The 18,503-nt window shown below is 55.1% G+C and overlaps 1 protein-coding gene across 1 annotated transcript in view; it reads right to left on the bottom strand.

Moving 5' to 3' along the window:
* The window catches only part of ADCY7 (adenylate cyclase 7), a 62,660-nt gene that overhangs the window by 16,548 nt on the left and 27,609 nt on the right, over window positions 1–18,503 (bottom strand). The window contains exons 2-8 of the mRNA XM_055553835.1: window positions 12,158–12,585; window positions 8,844–9,053; window positions 7,611–7,763; window positions 6,733–6,882; window positions 6,319–6,467; window positions 4,843–4,954; window positions 1,066–1,193 (exon numbers count right to left, since the gene is read on the bottom strand). Coding sequence (XP_055409810.1) covers window positions 1,066–1,193; window positions 4,843–4,954; window positions 6,319–6,467; window positions 6,733–6,882; window positions 7,611–7,763; window positions 8,844–9,053; window positions 12,158–12,385 — 1,130 coding nt within the window. The 5' untranslated portion in view covers window positions 12,386–12,585. The remainder of the gene's footprint in view (window positions 1–1,065; window positions 1,194–4,842; window positions 4,955–6,318; window positions 6,468–6,732; window positions 6,883–7,610; window positions 7,764–8,843; window positions 9,054–12,157; window positions 12,586–18,503) is intronic.

The raw sequence follows: 18,503 nt of genomic DNA, 5'->3' as shown, positions 1-18,503 counted from the left end.
CCCAGCTGGGGTCTGCAGAAGGAGCCAGGCACCTCCCAAACCCAGCAGAAACAAAGAACATGGGGACAGCCTTGGGGGGCCTTACACACCCCCACCTCTGGGAAACGGGAGCACTGAGGATTGCAGAAGTACTCAGTACAAGGTGCCCCAACTTAGGCTTCCCTGGGGTACAAGGCACCCCCAACATGAAAGGGCCCTCTGGGGTCCCTCTGACAAGTGGGAGAGGGTCCAGGGAGCAGCCAGTGCCATGTGCCCCCCAAAGGGCTGGAGAGACGGACCAAGCCTGCTGGGGTCAGAGCCAGAGGGAGCAGAGGCCCCCGCACAACATCCACATTCTCCAGGGAGGGAAGTGACCCCCGAGAGCGCAGCGCCAGCCTGGGATAACTCAGGCAGTGACGCAGAGCAGACTGTGACCTGGACCCCTGACTCCCGGGCGGTGATTTGTCTGGTAAGATTTCAGGAGGAAGACAAGCTGGAGCTGGGTTTGCACAGGAGCTGTGCACTTGCCAGGCAGCGCAGCTGCGCCCTGCTCTGTCCTGAACACTGGCTGGGGTGGCCAGGCCCGCCTGGCCCTCCACCACCCGCCTGACCACAGACCACAGCTGCCCTGGGCTCCAGGGAACCTCATGGGGAGCTAAATGTTGGTGGAAAGGAGTCGTGGGATGCTGGGGGTCTCCCTGCAGCTGAGGGCTAGTTCCCCAACTCCCAGGGTCTTCACAGGGGGAGCAGGAAGCAGATGGAGGCCTGGGGTCAGACCTTATGTTGACCAGCTCCTCTGCCACTGCAAAGGCTCAGTCTCCAAAGAAACAGAGTCCCCTGCCCGTCCTCATGATGACCCTGAGCTCTGAGCTCCAGAGGCTCTCTGCTACTCGGAGTCCCAGTGGGGCCCAGAGGGAGGGATGTAAACACACTGCTAAGTGGTCCAGGTAAGCCTTCTGCACCCTTGCAGCCTTAGTTTCTCATCTGGAAAGTGGGGACAATGTCTTCCCCACCATGCCTTGGGGAGCAGGAAGGGTCCGTCGCGGGGACAAGCCCCCGGGCCCTGGACCTGCCCGTGTTACCTACTTGATGGCCTCACACATGTCCAGCCCCATCTTCACACAGTTGCGGGCGTGGTTGGGCAGGGACACAGGCAAGCCGGACACGCAGTAGTAGCAGTCGCCCAGGATCTTAATACGCATGCACTCATTGGCCTGCAAGTCAAGGGAGAGGCCTGGTCCACAGATGGCCCAAGGGCCAGGGAGCAGGCCTGTCAGCCACCTTCCCACACTTTCCAGAGTCAGCCAGGCTCTTTTCCGGCCAGAGGCTTTTTCCCCTGGGGCACCAAACACCAGCAGCTGCTTCTGGGCCTGGCAAAAGGACTGGGGACACAGGAGCTCTGTAGGAGGAACCCTAAGCAGGTGTCAAGGATGAAACCAAGTGTTATGAAGGGCGGCCACCTGAGTGCCTCTAGGGAGCCACTACCTTTGGTTTCATTCACCCATGCACTGTTTGAGCTTCTACTGAGACCCCTGCCCTGCCCCAGACACTGGGACCCAGCAGTGAGCAAAACAGAAAACAACCCTGCGGCCAGAGGCAGGGCTGGACACTGAACTAGATAAATAAAATCGACAGACACCCATGATGGTAAGTGCTATGGAGAAAAACGAAGGGGAAAAAAATGAGGAATGAGAAGGAAGAGGAAGCTTCCATGAGGCCAGAGAAGGCCTCCCAGTGAAAGTAATTTCGAGAAAAGTCCTAAAGGAGCCGAGGGAGCAAGCCCTGTAGGGAGCTGGAGGAAGAGCATCCCGGGCAGAGGGAAGCAGACTGTGCAAAGGCCCTGAGGCCATGAAGCTGTTGGAGACACAGCACAGCAGTCTGTGCAAATGAAGTGGAGGGGGTGAGAACAGAGAGGCAACAGGAGCCATAAGCTTCAGGGTCAGTCAGTCAGGTCAGTTCAGTCGCTCAGTTGTGTTCGACTCTGCAACCCCATGAATTGCAGCACGCCAGGCCTCCCTGTCCATCACCAACTCCCGGAGTTCACTCAAACTCACGTCCATCGAGTCGGTGATGCCATCTAGCCATCTCATCCTTTGTCGTCCCCTTTTCCTCCTGCCCCCAATCCCTCCCGGCATCAGAGTTTTTTCCAATCAGTCAACTCTTCTCATGAGGTGGCCAAAGTACTGGAGTTTCAGCTTTAGCATCATTCCTTCCAAAGAACACCCAGGGCTGATCTCCTTTAGAATGGACTGGTTGGATCTCCTTGCAGTCCAAGGGACTCTCAAGAGTCTTCTCCAACACCACAGTTCAAAAGCATCAATTCTTCCGCACTCAGCTTTCTTCATAGGTGTCAAAAGTAACCAAGGAGACAGCTAAGCTGCCAGGGACACAGGGTTTGGGGAGTGGGCAGAGAGCAGAGAACAAAGATGGCCGTGGGGAGAGAAGGTGAAGTCATGGAGGAGAATGCTCTTGGAGGGGAAGGGGAGGCCAGGCAGGCTGTCTGAGGTCCCATCCGAGGTGATGCTACAGCCACTTGACCCCCACAAGCCCTGGGTAAAGGGGGCCACACACACCAAGGCCTGGGGGTGGGGTTTGGGAGAACAGGGAGGAGGAGCTGCCCCCTGGGCTGCATGCTCCACGCTGCACCCCCACTGCATGCTTTATTTACAGAGACCCCACCAGGAAGCCCTGCCCTGGCTCCCTCCTGCAGGGTCCCAAAGAGCTGGTTCCCAGAACCAGGATACCCTCTGTCTCCAGACCCAGTGCCCACTCCCTGGCACACCCCCAAGGGGTACCCTACCTGCCATGCCTTTATGAGCAGTCCCCTTCCTAAGCCCACCCTCCAAGGACCCTTCTGCGTGTGCCCGCTGCTTCCCGCTGGGCCGCCCAGTCTGGCACACGCTGAGCTCTGCACAGCCTAAGCAGCCAGGTGAGGACACTGCTTTCCTAGAAAGCAGAAGCTTGTCAAGGGCCGGGACACCTGGGTACAGGCTCAGGGCGCTGCAACCCTTATCTCCTCCAAGGCCAGGCACAGGATCCCAGTCTGGATCCAACTCCACTGTCAGGAGGCCACACTCCCCCAGCTGCTCCTCCCACTGCCTCTGACATTTAGCACTGGAGGAGCTGGGTCAGTACACTGGGGGCGGAAGTGGCTGAGCCCAGAGGCAACGCAGAAACCCCTGGGAGCAGGCCCTGCCTCTCGCCAGGAGGTTACCGTTCTGGGATCTGGTGGCTGAGGGGACAAGAGGCTGGAGCCAGCCCTGCCTGCTGCATTTGCCCAGGGATTGGACGCTCTGGCCTGAAGACTGGCCCCTGCCACGGCCTTCCTCTTCTCATCTGTACAGTGGGGCTCCCTCATGGGCCTGCCATGGAGGGCAGGCTGTGCCCAAGAAGGCAAGGGCAAGGCCTTGGCTTTCTGGCAAGGAAAGAGCCAGCTGTGGCCTCCAACCTCTGGGAAACCCCACCTGCTGGTTCAGGGAAAATCATGAAAGAAGGAAGCTCCTGAAGAAAGGCTTCCAGCTAGACAGGACCTCAGAGTCATTCATTCAACAGGACCCAGGGAAACAGTTCTCCAGAGCACCCCTGGCCAGTGGTGTCCAACTGTAGCTTGATTACCTCCTGTGATGGGAAGCTCATCCTCCGAGATGGAACCCGCTGCCCACTCCTGGTGAAGCAGTCTCTCCCAAGAATGAGCAGCTCTTCCTAGTGTGGGACCAGAACTTGCCTCCTATCAAACTCTAAACCACTGATTCTCTGCCCATGGAGTCACCCAGGACGCTCTTAAAAACTCCCAAGGGTGTGGGCATGGGTATTGGTGTTTCATTTAAACTTTCCAGGTGATTCAAACAAGTGGCCAGAATGGAGAGCCACTGCCCTAAATCTTACACTTGAGTCTCTACTCAGTGGCCACCACTTCCAGGAAGCCTTCTTGACCACCTGAGGCTGGGCTAGGCACTCCCCAGTCCCACCCTCTGTGCCCCTCTTCCAACCAGGCAACATGCAGACTGGGAGCTACTTGAGGGCAGCCTGAGGCCCCATGTGAGCCAGGGCTGACCCTCAGCTGATCTTAGACCATGTGCTAAATTAATGAAGAACTGAGGCTCCTTCACAACCCCTCTCACCCAGACACACACACCGGGAGCTGCGTGTGTGAAGACAAAACAGTGAGGTCCTGGCTCAGCCCTGTTCAGTCTCCAGACCCCTCCTGCCTTGTCTATATCCTGGAGATTCCCCTTGCCCAACACTCGCCAGGTTTGGCACCTGCTAAGGGTCCTCAGGGGTCCTCCAGTCAAGGCCCACTCCTCACCTCAGTTGTCAAGTCCCTGTATGTCTGACCCTGTGACCATGCGCCCCCATGAACACACTCTGTCCCACTGACACGGAGCCGCTTTCCACATGTGGGCACACAGAGCTCTCTTTCTACTCTAGGCTTTTGCACATTTGGTTCCCTCTGCCCATAACACGGTTACCTTTCCTCTTAGACTTTAATGTTCAGGCTCTTAACCTGGGATACTGTCAAAAGGCAGATTCTGAGTAAGGCCTGGCATTCCCCAGTGAGGCTCCCAAGTGCGGCAGAGGCTGCCACCCTCATGTAGTGAGAACGGAGCCACCTGCCCCCCAGGCAGCCTCCCTCTGAGCTCAGGAAGCCCAGTGCCTTCCCCAGCCTGCACTGACACACTCTGGACAGGGTCCTGGCTCAGCCTCCACTCCAACCGTGGGGAAGCATTTGCTGACTGGATGCTGAAATTCAACCCAGGCCTCCCTGTGCCCGTCTCCAAACAGCACTGGACACAGGACACCCCGTAGGTGCAGCAGGAGGCGTTCCTGACTTCGCTACTGGAAGAACGGAGGCAGCACGCTCACCTTGGCGATCTGGTCGAACTTGCCGAAGAGCTCATTCAGCACCACCACCAGCTCTTTGGGGGAGCAGTCACTGGCCAGTCGCGTGAAGCCCACGATGTCAGCGTAGAGGATGCTGGGGGTGGGGTGGGAGAAGGGTCAGGACCAAAACCCCCGAATATCTGCCAGCCCTGCACTCAGTCACCCCTGCAAGCCCTCCACCTCCACAGCAATGGGAGAGAAGCTCCTGCTCATAAAGACAAATTAAAGTTCCAGAGGCTTTACACCAGAGCCAAACGGAGCAAGCCCCAGTCTGCAAGGCCCTCTGGAACCCCTGGCCCCTTTAGAGCCCTTACCATAGATGACTCAACTATACTCTCATGGGTGGATTCTTGGACCCCTGGGAACTTCTCAACCTCTCCACACCTGATTTCACCAGATGTCGGAACTAAAGCCTTGGTAAGATGCAACAACTCTTGAGAGTCCCTTTGAGAGCAAGGAGATTAAACTAGTCAATCCTAAAGGAAATCAACACTAAATAGTCATTGGAAGGACTGATGCTGAAGCTGAAGCTTCAGTACTTTGGTCACCTGATGCAAAGAGCTGACTCATTGGAAAAGACCCTGATGCTGGGAAAGACTGAGGGCAGGAGGAGAAGGGGATGACAGAGGATGAAGATGGTTGGACGGCATTGCTGACTCAATGGACATGAGTTTGAGCAAGCTCCGGAAGATAGTGAAGGACAGGTACGCCTGGAGTGCTGCAGTCCATGGAGTCTCAAAGAGTCAGACACGACTGAGCGACTGAACAACAACAACAAAGAAGTAGCTGGATGCTCCCTCCAGGCGAGCTCCACACCCAGTGCCCTCACACCTCTCATCCTCACACTGCCCCTGTAGAACCCCCATTCTGCAGATGAGCAAACTGAGGCCCAGGGAGGTGCAGATGCACTGGGAAGCCAGAGCTGCATTTGGCACCAGATCTCCCGGCTCCCGAGCCTGTGGTTCTGGACCATCTGCAGCCCAGACAGCAGCCACGGGCAGCCTCAGGGGTAAGGCTGAGCTACAGGCAGAGGGCCGGAGTGGAGCTCACGGCACCCGCATCTACACTTCACTCAGGGCAGCGCCATCGAGTAAGATTCTGCAGGCCCTTCAAGTCTGTCAAAATCAGTGTCAGGACTGGGGGGCCACTAACAGTCACCTGGTGGGGGGGACTTCACCTCCTTTTGGGGGGATCCTGTGCCCCATGGAGAATCACCTGCAAATGACCATTTCCTTCCCTGCAGTCACGACCGTGCAGTTTGACCATTTTAGAAGGAAGAGGATTTCCTCCAGTACTCATGTAATCCAACCTCACTCTCTAGGGGAGCAAGCAGGGAGACTGAGGTCCGGGGCCTGGATTTACCTCTCCCCAGTCTGGGGGAGTCTCCTGGGCCCCTAGGTAGGAGGGTAGGGGGCTTTCCAGGAGACACTGGGGCACACGGGGCCGCCAGCCACCCACCTGACATTCTGGTGCCTTTTGACGTAGAGGTTGTGGAAGTTGTTGTCGGGCAGGTAACGGCGGTCCCCGCGCTCCTTGAGCCGCTCGATGATGGCCAGCTTCATGCCCATGGAGATGTGGGCAGGCAGCACGGACAGCAGCAGGTTCTCCTGGCATGCGGGCATGGGCGGGGCGGCGTCAGGCCCCCCGTCCTCTCCGCGCCCTGTGCTCCCCTCCAGCAGCTGGTGCACATCCTGCACCAACCCGCGGGCACACACCTCCCGTGGCCCAGCAGCCCCTCAGGGGATGCTGGCACAGGTGTCTGGTCAGGCGCCCCGTGTACACACTTATCATCAGAGAAAGGACACAGGGCGTGGGGCCTGGGGGACGGCAGGGGGACGAGGGGCGGTGGCTCCAGGGGCTGCGGGTCCCCACCTGCTGGCGCTTCTCGATGCGCAGCTTACGCCGAATCTGGATGCATTTCACGGTGTAGGTGAAGAGGTCGTGGGAGGCGTCCTGCATGTGGTGCTTGTGGAAGGCGCCTGTGAGGTTCCCGCACAGGAAGACCACCGCAGTGGCCAGCAGCTGCAGGTGGGCCACAGGGGGCTCGGCATCAGGCCTGGCCCATGCCCCCAGGACACTGGTCCCCTTGGTGGGCTGGTGCTGGTACCCTCTCCTCAATCCCTGGCCTCCCAGGGGGTGCAGGCAGGGAAACTGAGGAAGTGAGTCACTGTGACCGCAGGACAGGACTCAAGCCTGTGTCTGCATCCTCCAGGCACCCCCTAGCACGGAGGGCTCAGGACCCAGAGCCACTAAAACAGAGGCAGGACCATGTCTCCTCACAGAGCCCAGGGGGGCGCCAAGGACAGTCATGGAAGGCACAGCGCCTGGTTGGCTGCCCAGAGCTCAGGCCCTCGCCTCCCAGACTGAACACACAACTGACCATCCCCACTGACCATTCATAATCCCTCAACATGAAGACAAGACTGAGTGTCGAACCCTGTCCAGTGGGGCTCCAACATGAGCAGGGGAAACCTCTGAACAGGGTCTCACCCAGCAGAGTGCACTGGACCCAGGAAGGACCCCGAAGGTCAGGGCTGGAGGGAGAGGCTGAACCCTGGGGTACCCCAGGCCGGCAAAGCAAAGACTGCAGGGCGGGGCACCTGCCAACTGGGATAAAGCCTGGCCTGGAGGCCACCTGTCAGCAAACCTCTGTCTCCAAGGCCTCCAACTCGCCCACATCAGCCTCAGCTGCCCTCAGCCTGAAGCACAGCGCCCCCCTACCAAGGCTTAGCCGGCCCCGCGCCCCTCACCTTCAGCCCCACAGGGCTGGTGAACTTCTCCTGGTGCATGGCGAGCACCAGGAGGTGGGAGATGCTAGAGACGAGTCCGGCCGTGACGGCACCCCACGTGCTGAAGGGCAGCAGTGTGTACACCACGAAGACCACGAACAGGAAGAAGGGCACCTGCACACAGCACGTCATGACGCAGCTGCCCCGCCACCCCTGCCCAGCTGCGCCCGGCTAGTGGGGCCCCAGAAGCCTGAACGCTGAGTCGTCAGCAGCCAGTCCAGGACCCTGGTGCCCTCTGCCCTCAGGCTGGCCCCTTCCCCCACCTTGTGTGGTGAGAAGCAGCAGCAGACACATGTGAGAACAGGAAAAAGTCAAAAACCTACCCAGCCAGCATCATGTCCTACGAGCTGATTCAGGGTCTGGGGCCAAGGCTGAACCTACCCAGCCTGAGCCTCCACTGCGCTCGGGGGCCAGGGAGCCCTTGCCTGGTACCGGCTGCCCCCAGCTCTTCCTCTGAAAAAATGGTAACTACTGGAAGGCTGGGCAGGGCCCGTTCACCTGCCCCATCCAGCGATGCGGGCCCACCCACCCCGTCCACTCTCAGAGCTGGCCTGCCTGCTTGCGTCCTTCGGGGAGCAGTGCCCATCCCCACACTTCCATGCGTGGCTTCCATGACCCCAGCCCCGATGGTCAGATTGGGGCCAGCCCCTGATGACAATGACCATCCAAGCTAGGCGCATGACCCAGGCCAGCCCGTGTGACTCAAGCTGGCTGAGAAAGGGCTCCCTCTTTCAGCCGGCCGGGGCAGGCTGGTGGACGGCAGCCTGGAGGCGCTGCAGCCATCTGTGTGCTGAGCTGGGGATGGCCTGACAGGAAAGCAGAGCTGGAAGGAAACAGGATCTGGCCAGCCTGCTGAAACCCCAGACTGACCCCAGGCCTTTCCTGCCACCTGAGCCAGTTCGGGCCTCTTTGCCTCTTTGATTGGGGATGTGTCATTTCCAGAAATGCCGTGGCTAGACATTCAGGTGGACCCTCCTCCCATCTCACCCCCACCTCATCAGTGCAAAGCGGAGAGAACAAGACCAGCCCAGGGCCCATTCTCAGTCACAGAACCACAGCCCAGAAAGAGGGGAGGGCCTGTGGCCGGTACACACAATACTGATCAGCCTCCAAGACGGACCTGAGGCCCAGGGAGTGCAGGAGCTGCCAAGCGCACCCAACCCCCATGGGCACCAGGGTGCCCCGCCCTCTTACCTGCCCCAAGACGCAGGTGTCCTTCCTCGGTGAGTCGAAATCAAACACCAGCACGTAGCCCAGCGTCACAAGGCAGGCCCAGATGAGCAGCGCCAAAATCCTGAGCCCCCGCCGGTCGAGGCACTCAACGTACACCAGAGCGTAGAGGAGCACAAACACGGCGAGAGTGAAGAACGCAGTCCCCAGGATGGCCCGGTGTCTGGAGGGGTCCTGGGTGGGGCAGACACACACAGAAATGCCACGGCTATCCAGCAGGGTGTCACTTCCTCCAGGAAAGGTCACCAGCGGCTGCCTCCTCGTGGGCGGTGCCCTTCCTCCCTCTACACATCAGGCTCTGTGTCCCCTCAGGCTTGGCGCCCTTGCCTCGGCTGGGGCTGCCTGCACCACCACCTTTCCCCAGTTGCCCTAAGCACCTTCCCCAGGCCCGGCCCTGGGATGGTCTCACTCCCCACTCCCTCCCCCACAGCGACCCTCCCAGGGGCCCCAGGGGCTCTGTGCACACCTGCAGGGCGTATAAGCACACCTGCAGGTATAAGCACACAGGAGCAAAGCTGTAGACAGCCTTGGGGGGAGGGGCCACTGCTCCTAACTCTTAAAAGAGGAAAGGCTCTTTAGGGGGAAATGGTGACCAAGGGCATCCGAGACAGGGGAGGAGTGAAGGAGAGGCGCAGACGTGCTCCCTGCGGGGAGGAGGGTAACAGGGCAGACCATGCACAGCGGGCCGGCACCTGGTTCCCCCAGGGGCCCCTAAGCAAGATGAGCACAGAGACTGATCTGGGGCAGGCCCACAGCGGCACTCCGTAACCAGCAGCCAAGTGACCAAACGCCCCTGAGTTTACACGCACAGAGACACAGACAGCACTGATGGAGCACTCACTGGTGCTGGCCACCTTACCTTATTCAGACGCTCTGTTAATACCCTGTAGTCTCTGCTGTTTTCTCCTAGAACCTTACTGTCCTATACAGCAACCACTAGTCATCTGTGGCTATTCAAAATTAAATTTCCACTAATTTAAAAGTAAATTATGGATTAAAGATCTCAACGTAAGACCAGAAACTATAAAACTCCTAGAGGAGAACATAGGCAAAACACTCTCTGACATACATCACAGCAGGATCCTCTATGACCCACCTCCCAGAATATTGGAAATAAAAGCAAAAATAAACAAATGGGACCTAATTAACCTTAAAAGCTTCTGCACATCAAAGGAAACTATTAGCAAGGTGAAAAGACAGCCTTCAGAATGGGAGAAGATAATAGCAAATGAAGCAACTGACAAACAACTAATCTCGAGAATATACAAGCAACTCCTACAGCTCAACTCCAGAAAAATAAATGACCCAATCAAAAAATGGGCCAAAGAACTAAACAGACATTTCTCCAAAGAAGACATACAGATGGCTAACAAACACATGAAAAGATGCTCAACATCACTCATTATCAGAGAAATGCAAATCAAAACCACTATGAGGTACCATTTCACAGCAGTCAGAATGGCTGCGATCCAAAAGTCTACAAGTAATAAATGCTGGAGAGGGTGTGGAGAAAAGGGAACCCTCTTACACTGTTGGTGGGAATGCAAACTAGTACAGCCACTATGGAGAACAGTGTGGAGATTCCTTAAAAAACTGGAAATAGAACTGCCTTATGACCCAGCAATCCCACTGCTGGGCATACACACTGAGGAAACCAGAAGGGAAAGAGACACGAGTACCCCAATGTTCATCGCAGCACTGTTTATAATAGCCAGGACATGGAAGCAACCTAGATGTCCATTAGCAGATGAATGGATAAGAAAGCTGTGGTACATATACACAATGGAGTATTACTCAGCCATTAAAAAGAATACATTTGAATCAGTTCTGATGAGATGGATGAAACTGGAGCCTATTATACAGAGTGAAGTAAGCCAGAAAGAAAAACACCAATACAGTATACTAACGCATATATATGGAATTTAGAAAGATGGTAACAATAACCCTGTGTACAAGACAGCAAAAGAGACACTGATGTATAGAACAGTCTTATGGACTCTGTGGGAGAGGGAGAGGGTGGGAAGATAAAAAAAAAAAAAGTAAACTTGAGGGGCTTCCCTGGTTGTCCAGTGACTAAGACTCTGCACTTTCACTGCAGGGAGTGCAGGTTCAATCCCTGGTTGGGGCACTAAGATCCCACAAAAATAAATAAAAATGAAACAAAATAGAAAATTCAGTTCTTTAGACATATTAGCCCTATTTCAAGTGCTCAACAGCCACACACAGGTCATGGCTGTGGTGTCTGCCTGGACAGTTGTGCTGAGAAGGACTCTGAGACCATGGCCAGGCTCCCTGAGCACAAGTGCTGGGATTGATTCATGAGGTCTGCCTTGGTACCAGAAGTGGGAGCAGGGGCACACCAGCCCTCCCTGACCTAGACCTTCAATAGAATCAAAGTCCACTGTGGAGAAAAGTGGTGGTCATTTATTTGCTCAAATTAATGTACCATCTAAAACCACCCCAGACCTAAAAATTTAAAAAAATGTGTCTTCCTCCAGCCTAAATCACTGCATATGGTGATTGCAGCCATGAAATTAAAAGATACTTACTCCTTGGAAGGAAAGTTATGACCAGCCTAGACAGCATATTCAAAAGCAGAAACATTACTTTGTCTAGTCATCTAGTCAAGGCTCTGGTTTTTCCAGTGGTCATGTATGGATGTGAGAGTTGGACTGTGAAGAAAGCTGAGTGCCGAAGAATTGATGCTTTTGAACTGTGGTGTTGCAGAAGACTCTTGAGAGCCACTTGGACTGCAAGGAGATCCAACCAGTCCATCCTAAAGGAGATCAGTCCTGGGTGTTCATTGGAAGGACTGACATTGAAGCTGAAACTCCAATACTTTGGCCACCTGATATGGCTGACTCATTTGACTCATTTAATTTGGCTGACTCATTTGACTCATTTAATTTGGCTGACTCATTTGAAAAGACCCTGATACTGGGAAAGATTGAGAGCGGGAGGAGAAGGGGATGACAGAGGATGAGATGGTTGGATGGCATCACCAACTCAATGGACATGGGTTTGGGTAAACTCCAGAAGTTGGTGATGGACAGGGAGGTCTGGTGGGCTGCGGTTCATGGGGTCGCAAAGAGTTGGACATGACTGAGTGACTGAACTAAACTGAACCCAGCCTAAATATGCTCCATAACACTTTACAGATGCAGAAACTCAGGCTTAAAGAAGATAATGACATGCCCAAGGCCTCACAAGTACAGAGCATCAGAGCTGAGACCTGGACCCCAGGGAAGCCCCAGCAGCCACGGGCTGCCCCCACTCACCCCGTAGCTGAAGGTGATGACGATGAGCGTGGTGCAGGCAGCGATGGCCACCAACAGGAGCATGAGCAGGAGTGGCCCGTGCTGGCTGGTGAGGCGGTACTTCTCGTAGAGCGCATCCTGGTCGGGGCCCTCCTCGCCCTCGTTGAGGAAGTAGCGCCCCTTGGCTGGCATCCTCCACCTTGGCACACCCAGTGGTCCACGCAGGAAACCCCACGGCCTGGGGAGCATTTGTCTGCCAACACCCACGGCTGCACGCCTAGGCCTCTGGCCTCTCCCAGCCTGGCAGGTGGGGCTGGGAAGGTACCCCCTCGGCTGGCAGCTCCATGGGTACACAGGGCCCACACTGCTCCCACTGCCTGGCTCACTGCACGGCCAGCATCCGCCTCTGCATTCAGGTCCAAGTGAATGGCCACTCGGGGTCCTCAGCTCTGCAGAGACACAAAGAAGACCGAGATTTGACCTGGACTGGGAAGGCTGGGCATCGGGGGAGAGCGAGGTCAGGACTCACACCCAGGTGTGATTATCAACCTTAGCCCAAACCTAACTTTCAGGTCTTGTTTAAAGCCTGGCCCACCCCAAGGTCATAAAGCTAGTTTCCCGTATTTCTTAAAACTGCGCTGTCCAACACAGTAGCCACTAGCCACACATCACTGTCAAAAATTAAATTTAAGTTGATTAAAAGTGAAATTAGGACTTCCCTGGTGGTCCACTGGTAAAGAATCCACCTGCCAATGCAGGGGACTCAGGTTCAGTCCTTGGTCTGGGAAGTTTCCATGTGCCACAGAGCAGCCAAGCCCATGAACCACAACCACTGAGCCTGTGCTCTAGAGCCCAGGAGATACAACTGCTGAGCCCAGGTGCCACAGCCACTGAGCCTGTGCTCTAGAGCCCGGGAGACACAAATGCTGAGTCCGCACTGAGCCTGTGCTCTGGAGCCCTGGAGACACAACTGCTGAGCCCAGGTGCCGCAGCCACTGAGCCTGTGCTCTGGAGCCCGGGAGGCACAAATGCTGAGCCCGCACTGAGCCTGTGCTCTGGAGCCCTGGAGTCACAGCTGCTGAGCCCGCACTGAGCCTATGCTCTAGAGCCCGAGAGACACAACTGCTGAGCCCAGGCACCGCAGCTACTGACGTGGCGCATCTAGAGCCCGTGCTCTGCAACGAGAAGCCCACATACTGCAACGAAGAGTAATCCCCTCGCCCCAACTAGAGAAAGCCCACGCGCAGCAACGAAGACCCGATGCAGTCAAAATAAAATAAATTTAAAAATTTTTTAATGAAATGAAAAATTCAGTCCCATATAGAGGCTAAACGGCAAGGTAAATGGCAACAGGAGGTCGCAATCAGCCAAATCTATGAAGCGGGGTAGTCACAACAGCAGTGTAACCCAGGTGAGATCCCGGAGGACATGCTAAAACACACATCGCTGGGCTGCAGTCCCAGTGCTGTTTCAGCAGGACTAGATGGGGTCTGAGAAGAAATGGGCATTTCTTACATGTTCCCAGGAGATGTTGAAGCTGCTGGTGCATACTTTGAAAACTACTGATCTACAGGACAAATAGCCCACTATTAACCAGTCAGTGACATGAGAGAAAGTGGGGATGTTACACGATAAAATAAATTTTAAAATCTTACAAAAAAACAAAAAAAGGTGTTACCTGCTCAGTCATGTCTGACACTTTGTGACCCCGTGGACCTGCCAGGCTCTTCTGTCCACGGAATTCTCCAGGCAAGAATACTGGAGTGGGTTGCCATTCCCTTTTCCAGGGCATCTTCCCGACCCAGGGATCGAACCTGCTTACCCTGCAGGCAGATTCTTTAATAACTAAGCCACCAAAGAAGCCCAAAAGTCTTACAAACCCAATATAGTGGACATTATCTAGACCTTGATTTTAAAAAAACTGCAACTACAGGGACTTCCCTGGTGGTCCAGTGGCCAAGACTGCACACTCCCAATGCAGGGGGTCCAGGTTTGTTCCCTGGTCAGGCAACAAGATCCCACGTGCTGCAACTAAGACCTGACACAGCCAAATAAATAAAATTTTTAAAAAATGCACAACTACAAAAAGTTGTTTTGAAACAAGTGGTGAAATCTAAATGGGAACTGGGACTTCCCTGGTGGTCCAGTGGTTAAGAATCCACCCACCAAGGTAGGGGACACGGGTTTGATGCCTAGTCTGGGAATATCCCACATGCCACAGAGCAACTAAGCCCAAGCACCACAACTACTGAGCCTGACAGCCCCAGAGCCCCTGCTCCACAGCAAGAGGAGCCACTGCGATGAGAAGCCTGCGCACTGCAACTGGAGAGTAGCTTCTGCTCGCCGCAGCTAGAGAGAGCCCATGCAGCAAGGAAGACGCAGCGCCCAAATAAATACATGTGAACTGAAGGTGGGACTAGGCTAGTAAATTACACTTAATTTTTTGAGCATAATAATAGCATGAGAAGAGGGCATGGCAACCCACTCCAATATTCTTGCCTGGAGAATCCCCGTGGACAGAGGAGCCTGGTGGGCTATAGTCCACGGGTCACAAAGAGTCAAACACAACTGAACGACTAAGAACAACATGACAATTGCATGATGATTACATAAACATTTTTAAAGTTAAACAAAAGTCAGTCCCTCAGCCATACCAGTGGTTATCACATAGGCCAGTGCAGATATGGAGCCCCTCTATCATCCAGAAACTCCTCCTGGAAAGCGCTGCTCTAGCAGTTTGACCACATGTAGGCCTCTGTTCCATCTCATGGAATTTTGGGGTACAGTATGATGGGGGGGTCAAGCTCCTTTTTCTGAATGGGTATCTGATTACTCCACTGGCCTTAAGTGAAGCCACCTTCTTCCCTCAAAAGTCTCAGTGGAGCCACGTTTGTCCTGTCAGGTGGCCACACGCGTGAGGTCTATCTGCAGGATTTCTTCTGCTCCAGCGGTTCTTGTGTGAAGACCTCACTCACTCGATTACTGGAGCTTTTCAGTGAGTCTTAGACCCGAACACCAGCTTCACTCAGAGCATCCCCCTTGCATTAATATTATGTTAAGTTTCCACCTAAGACTGAATTTTTCTAAAAGGACCCATTGACAAGCTAGCAAGTTCCACTTCATAGAAAAGAAAACTGAACCTCAGAGAAGAACATAGTGGACCCTTAGTGACAAAGTTGAGAGCAGACCCCAGGCTTGCAATGCTCAGCCCAGAGGGCCTCCCTCTTTCTCCAGCACCATTCATATATTTACTCATTAGTTTATTCCCAAAAGGCTTGCTAATCATGCCTATCGCACACCAGGCCCACTGTATCTCCCGTGTGCCAGGCTGGCTTTCTCTCCCCTAGGGCTCCCAGTCTCCAGGGAGAGAAAGTTACCCAAAAATGTGCAATCCCCAGATGCAGCCATTGGAGCCTGGGGCGGCTGCCATGCTCTCAACAGGAATCTTGGGTCAAGGGAGCAGACCAGGAGTCCAGGCCCCCAACATGGTCCTGGCCTGCCTCAGGGATAGGAGCCAGGACAAGGCGGGCGGCAGAGGGCAGGGAGGCAGGCAGACACAGGAAGGGTCAGGGCAGTCACAAGGGCTGCAGATGGCCACTGGTGGAAGCTGCAAAGGAACGTCAGTCCAGGGACTCCAAAGACAGAACAGCAGGTCACCCAGAATCTCAGCGTCTAAGTGAAGACCCCCAGTGAGCACCAGCTGCCTTGAGTAACCCGGGGCAACCTTGAATCAGGACCCACTTGAGGCATCATTCCATCTGGGAGCTCCTGTTCCTCAAATCCTGGGTACAAAACAGGAAAACCACACACTTGGAGGCAGAGGAAGGGGCTCTTTACCAGAGGTCCAGGCCCCTGTGTTCCTCCTGCGCCCAGGCAGGTGTCCACAAGCCTTGGCAACCACCTCTTTAACCCAGGCAACCCTGAGGGAGTTGAGCCAGGGCTGCCAAAGTGTTCAAACTGCCTGGACAAGCTACAAATCTGATTTCTACATGAAATACCAGCCTTCAAATGTTGATAGCTGATTTTTAAAATTTGAGTGGTATCAATAGCCAAAAGTGACTAAACAACAAAAAAACCAAAGCATGGAAACAACCTACATATGCATCAACAGATGAATAAAGAAGACGCTGTACACACATGATGGATGCTACTCAGCCACGAAAAAGAATGGAGTAACGTCATTTGCAGCAACACAGACGCAACGGGAGATAGAGATGATTACACTGAGTGAAGCCAGACAGAGGAAGACAAATGCCATATGATGTCACCCACATGTGGAATCTAAAATATGACACAAACGAACCTATCTACAAAACAGACTCAGAGACACGGAGAACACGCTTGTGGTTGCCCAGGAGGCACGGGGAGGGAGAGGGGGGACTGGGAGTTTGGGGTTACTAGATGCAAACTATCTATTTAGAATGAATAAACAAGGTCCTACTTGATAGAGCAGGGAGCTATATCTCCTGGGATAAACCATAATAGAAAAGAATATTTTAAAAAAGAATGTCTATATGTGTATAACTGAGTCACTCTGCTGTACAACAGAGGTTGGCACAACACTGTAAATCAACTATAGTTCAGTAAAAAAAAAATTTTTCTAAAATTCATGTAGCACAGCCCACTCGTTTGCCACCTCTAAATCGACACTCACTAGTCTTCGTTCCAACAGAGGCATGTTTGAGTACTAAGCAGCCCCGTGCTGAAGGAGTCACAAAGCAAGACGAGGGGCCTGCCCTGAGAAGCCCCCTCTCCAGGGCACCTGAAACAGCTTAACACCGCCACACCAGGTGCCTGCACGCACATCCCCACTCTCACCCTCATAACCTGGCAGGCAAAACCAAACCCAGGGAGGTTGAGCGGCTTGCCTAAAATCACACAGCTGGAGCTGGTGGGCAGAAGGGCTGGGACTCAAGCCCGGGTCTGCCAGCTCCCAAGCCAGGACCCCTTGGCCCAGCCTCATGGTTTCAGTCAACAGGGAAAGGCTTCCCTACAGAGCTCCTCCCAGAAGCAGCAGCTCCCCAGGACTGAACCAGTTGCCCAAACTATTCACAACACTGACTGTCTCTGTGGCCGGGTGCCAACCCCAGGGCACCAGGACTGCCAGGCTAAGAAACCCAAACTCCAAGGGGCCAAGGCAACTCTCCACTGTTGCTCCATCCCCCCGGCGCAGCCCCAGAACAGACTGGGTGGCCACGATGTGCACAAGTGCACCCCCACCCACATGTGTGTGTACTCATACACACACACACACACACACACACACACACACCCCACGGGGCCTTTCACCCCCAATGCCAACCTGCCCTTCCAGGCACACAAAGCCTGGCTGAGCCAGGCAGGGAGAGAGAGGGATTAGCTGAAAGAGTCCTCGGAAACTCAGGCCCGGTAAACACTTCTCTTGGGGATCTAATTAGGCCACCTCCTGGGCAACGGCAGGTGGGCGAGGAGGTGGACAATGGGCAGCATGGGCATGGGGACTCGATCCACCCAGGGACGCCATCCAGCTTCTGGAACAAACAGAACAGTGCGAGGCCAGGCTGGGAGGAAGGGCTACGGTGCTACCTCCCACAGACAAGCCAGCACCAATGGGTATCTCCATAGGCCATGCATGCATGCTAAGTCGCTTAAGTTGTGTCCGACTCTTTGTGACCCCATGGACTGTAGCCTGCCAGGCTCCTCTGTCCATGGGATTCTCCAGGCAAGAACACTGGAGTGGGTTGCCATGCCCTCCTCCAGGGGCTCCACAGACCAGCTCCTCCCCAAAATGAGACCCAGAGGCCTCTCGGTCGGGGCAGGTTTCAAGGCCCTTCTTCTGCCAGTGCCAGCTCAGTTGGCAACTCGGGGGCCCCTCGGAGCCCCTGGATGAACTCCTGCCGTTCTGCAACCTCAGCTCGTAGGCCTTGTGACGGGAAGCTCATCCCCTCTCGGGGCGGTTTCTCCAGCACCGGGCGCTGCTCTGGCTGTAAGTCTGACCTTAGTTCAAGCCACGCCCAGCCCACCCGCCTCCGCACTCCCTCACCCCCATCCCCCAGGTCCTGTGTGAACTCCATGGACATCCAGTGCAGAGACCTTGAGGCCCCGTTACCTGGAGGGGCTGGAGTCCCAGGCTTCCCTCGCTGTCCCTCCCACCTCAGAGCAACGCTGGTGGGGGAGCGGCCCCTTGTCACAAAGGAGGGGAACTCCCCAAGGGTCCAGTGGGAAGGCTCTTCCCGCTTCTGCCAGACACAGTCCTCTCCCGCTCCCCCAGCCCCCAGTTCGGGGGGCACGTGACCCAGGCCTGGCTTATCAGCACAGTCTCTCCCAAGCCCCAGCGACTGGTTTAAGGATGGTGTGTGCGTGCGTACTAAGTCATTTCAGTCATGTC

Source organism: Bubalus kerabau, chromosome 17, assembly GCF_029407905.1.
Source record: "Bubalus kerabau isolate K-KA32 ecotype Philippines breed swamp buffalo chromosome 17, PCC_UOA_SB_1v2, whole genome shotgun sequence".
Classification (NCBI taxonomy): domain Eukaryota; kingdom Metazoa; phylum Chordata; class Mammalia; order Artiodactyla; family Bovidae; genus Bubalus; species Bubalus kerabau.
The sequence above is the reverse complement of the archived record's forward strand: the minus strand, read 5'-3'. Positions and strand labels throughout refer to the sequence as shown.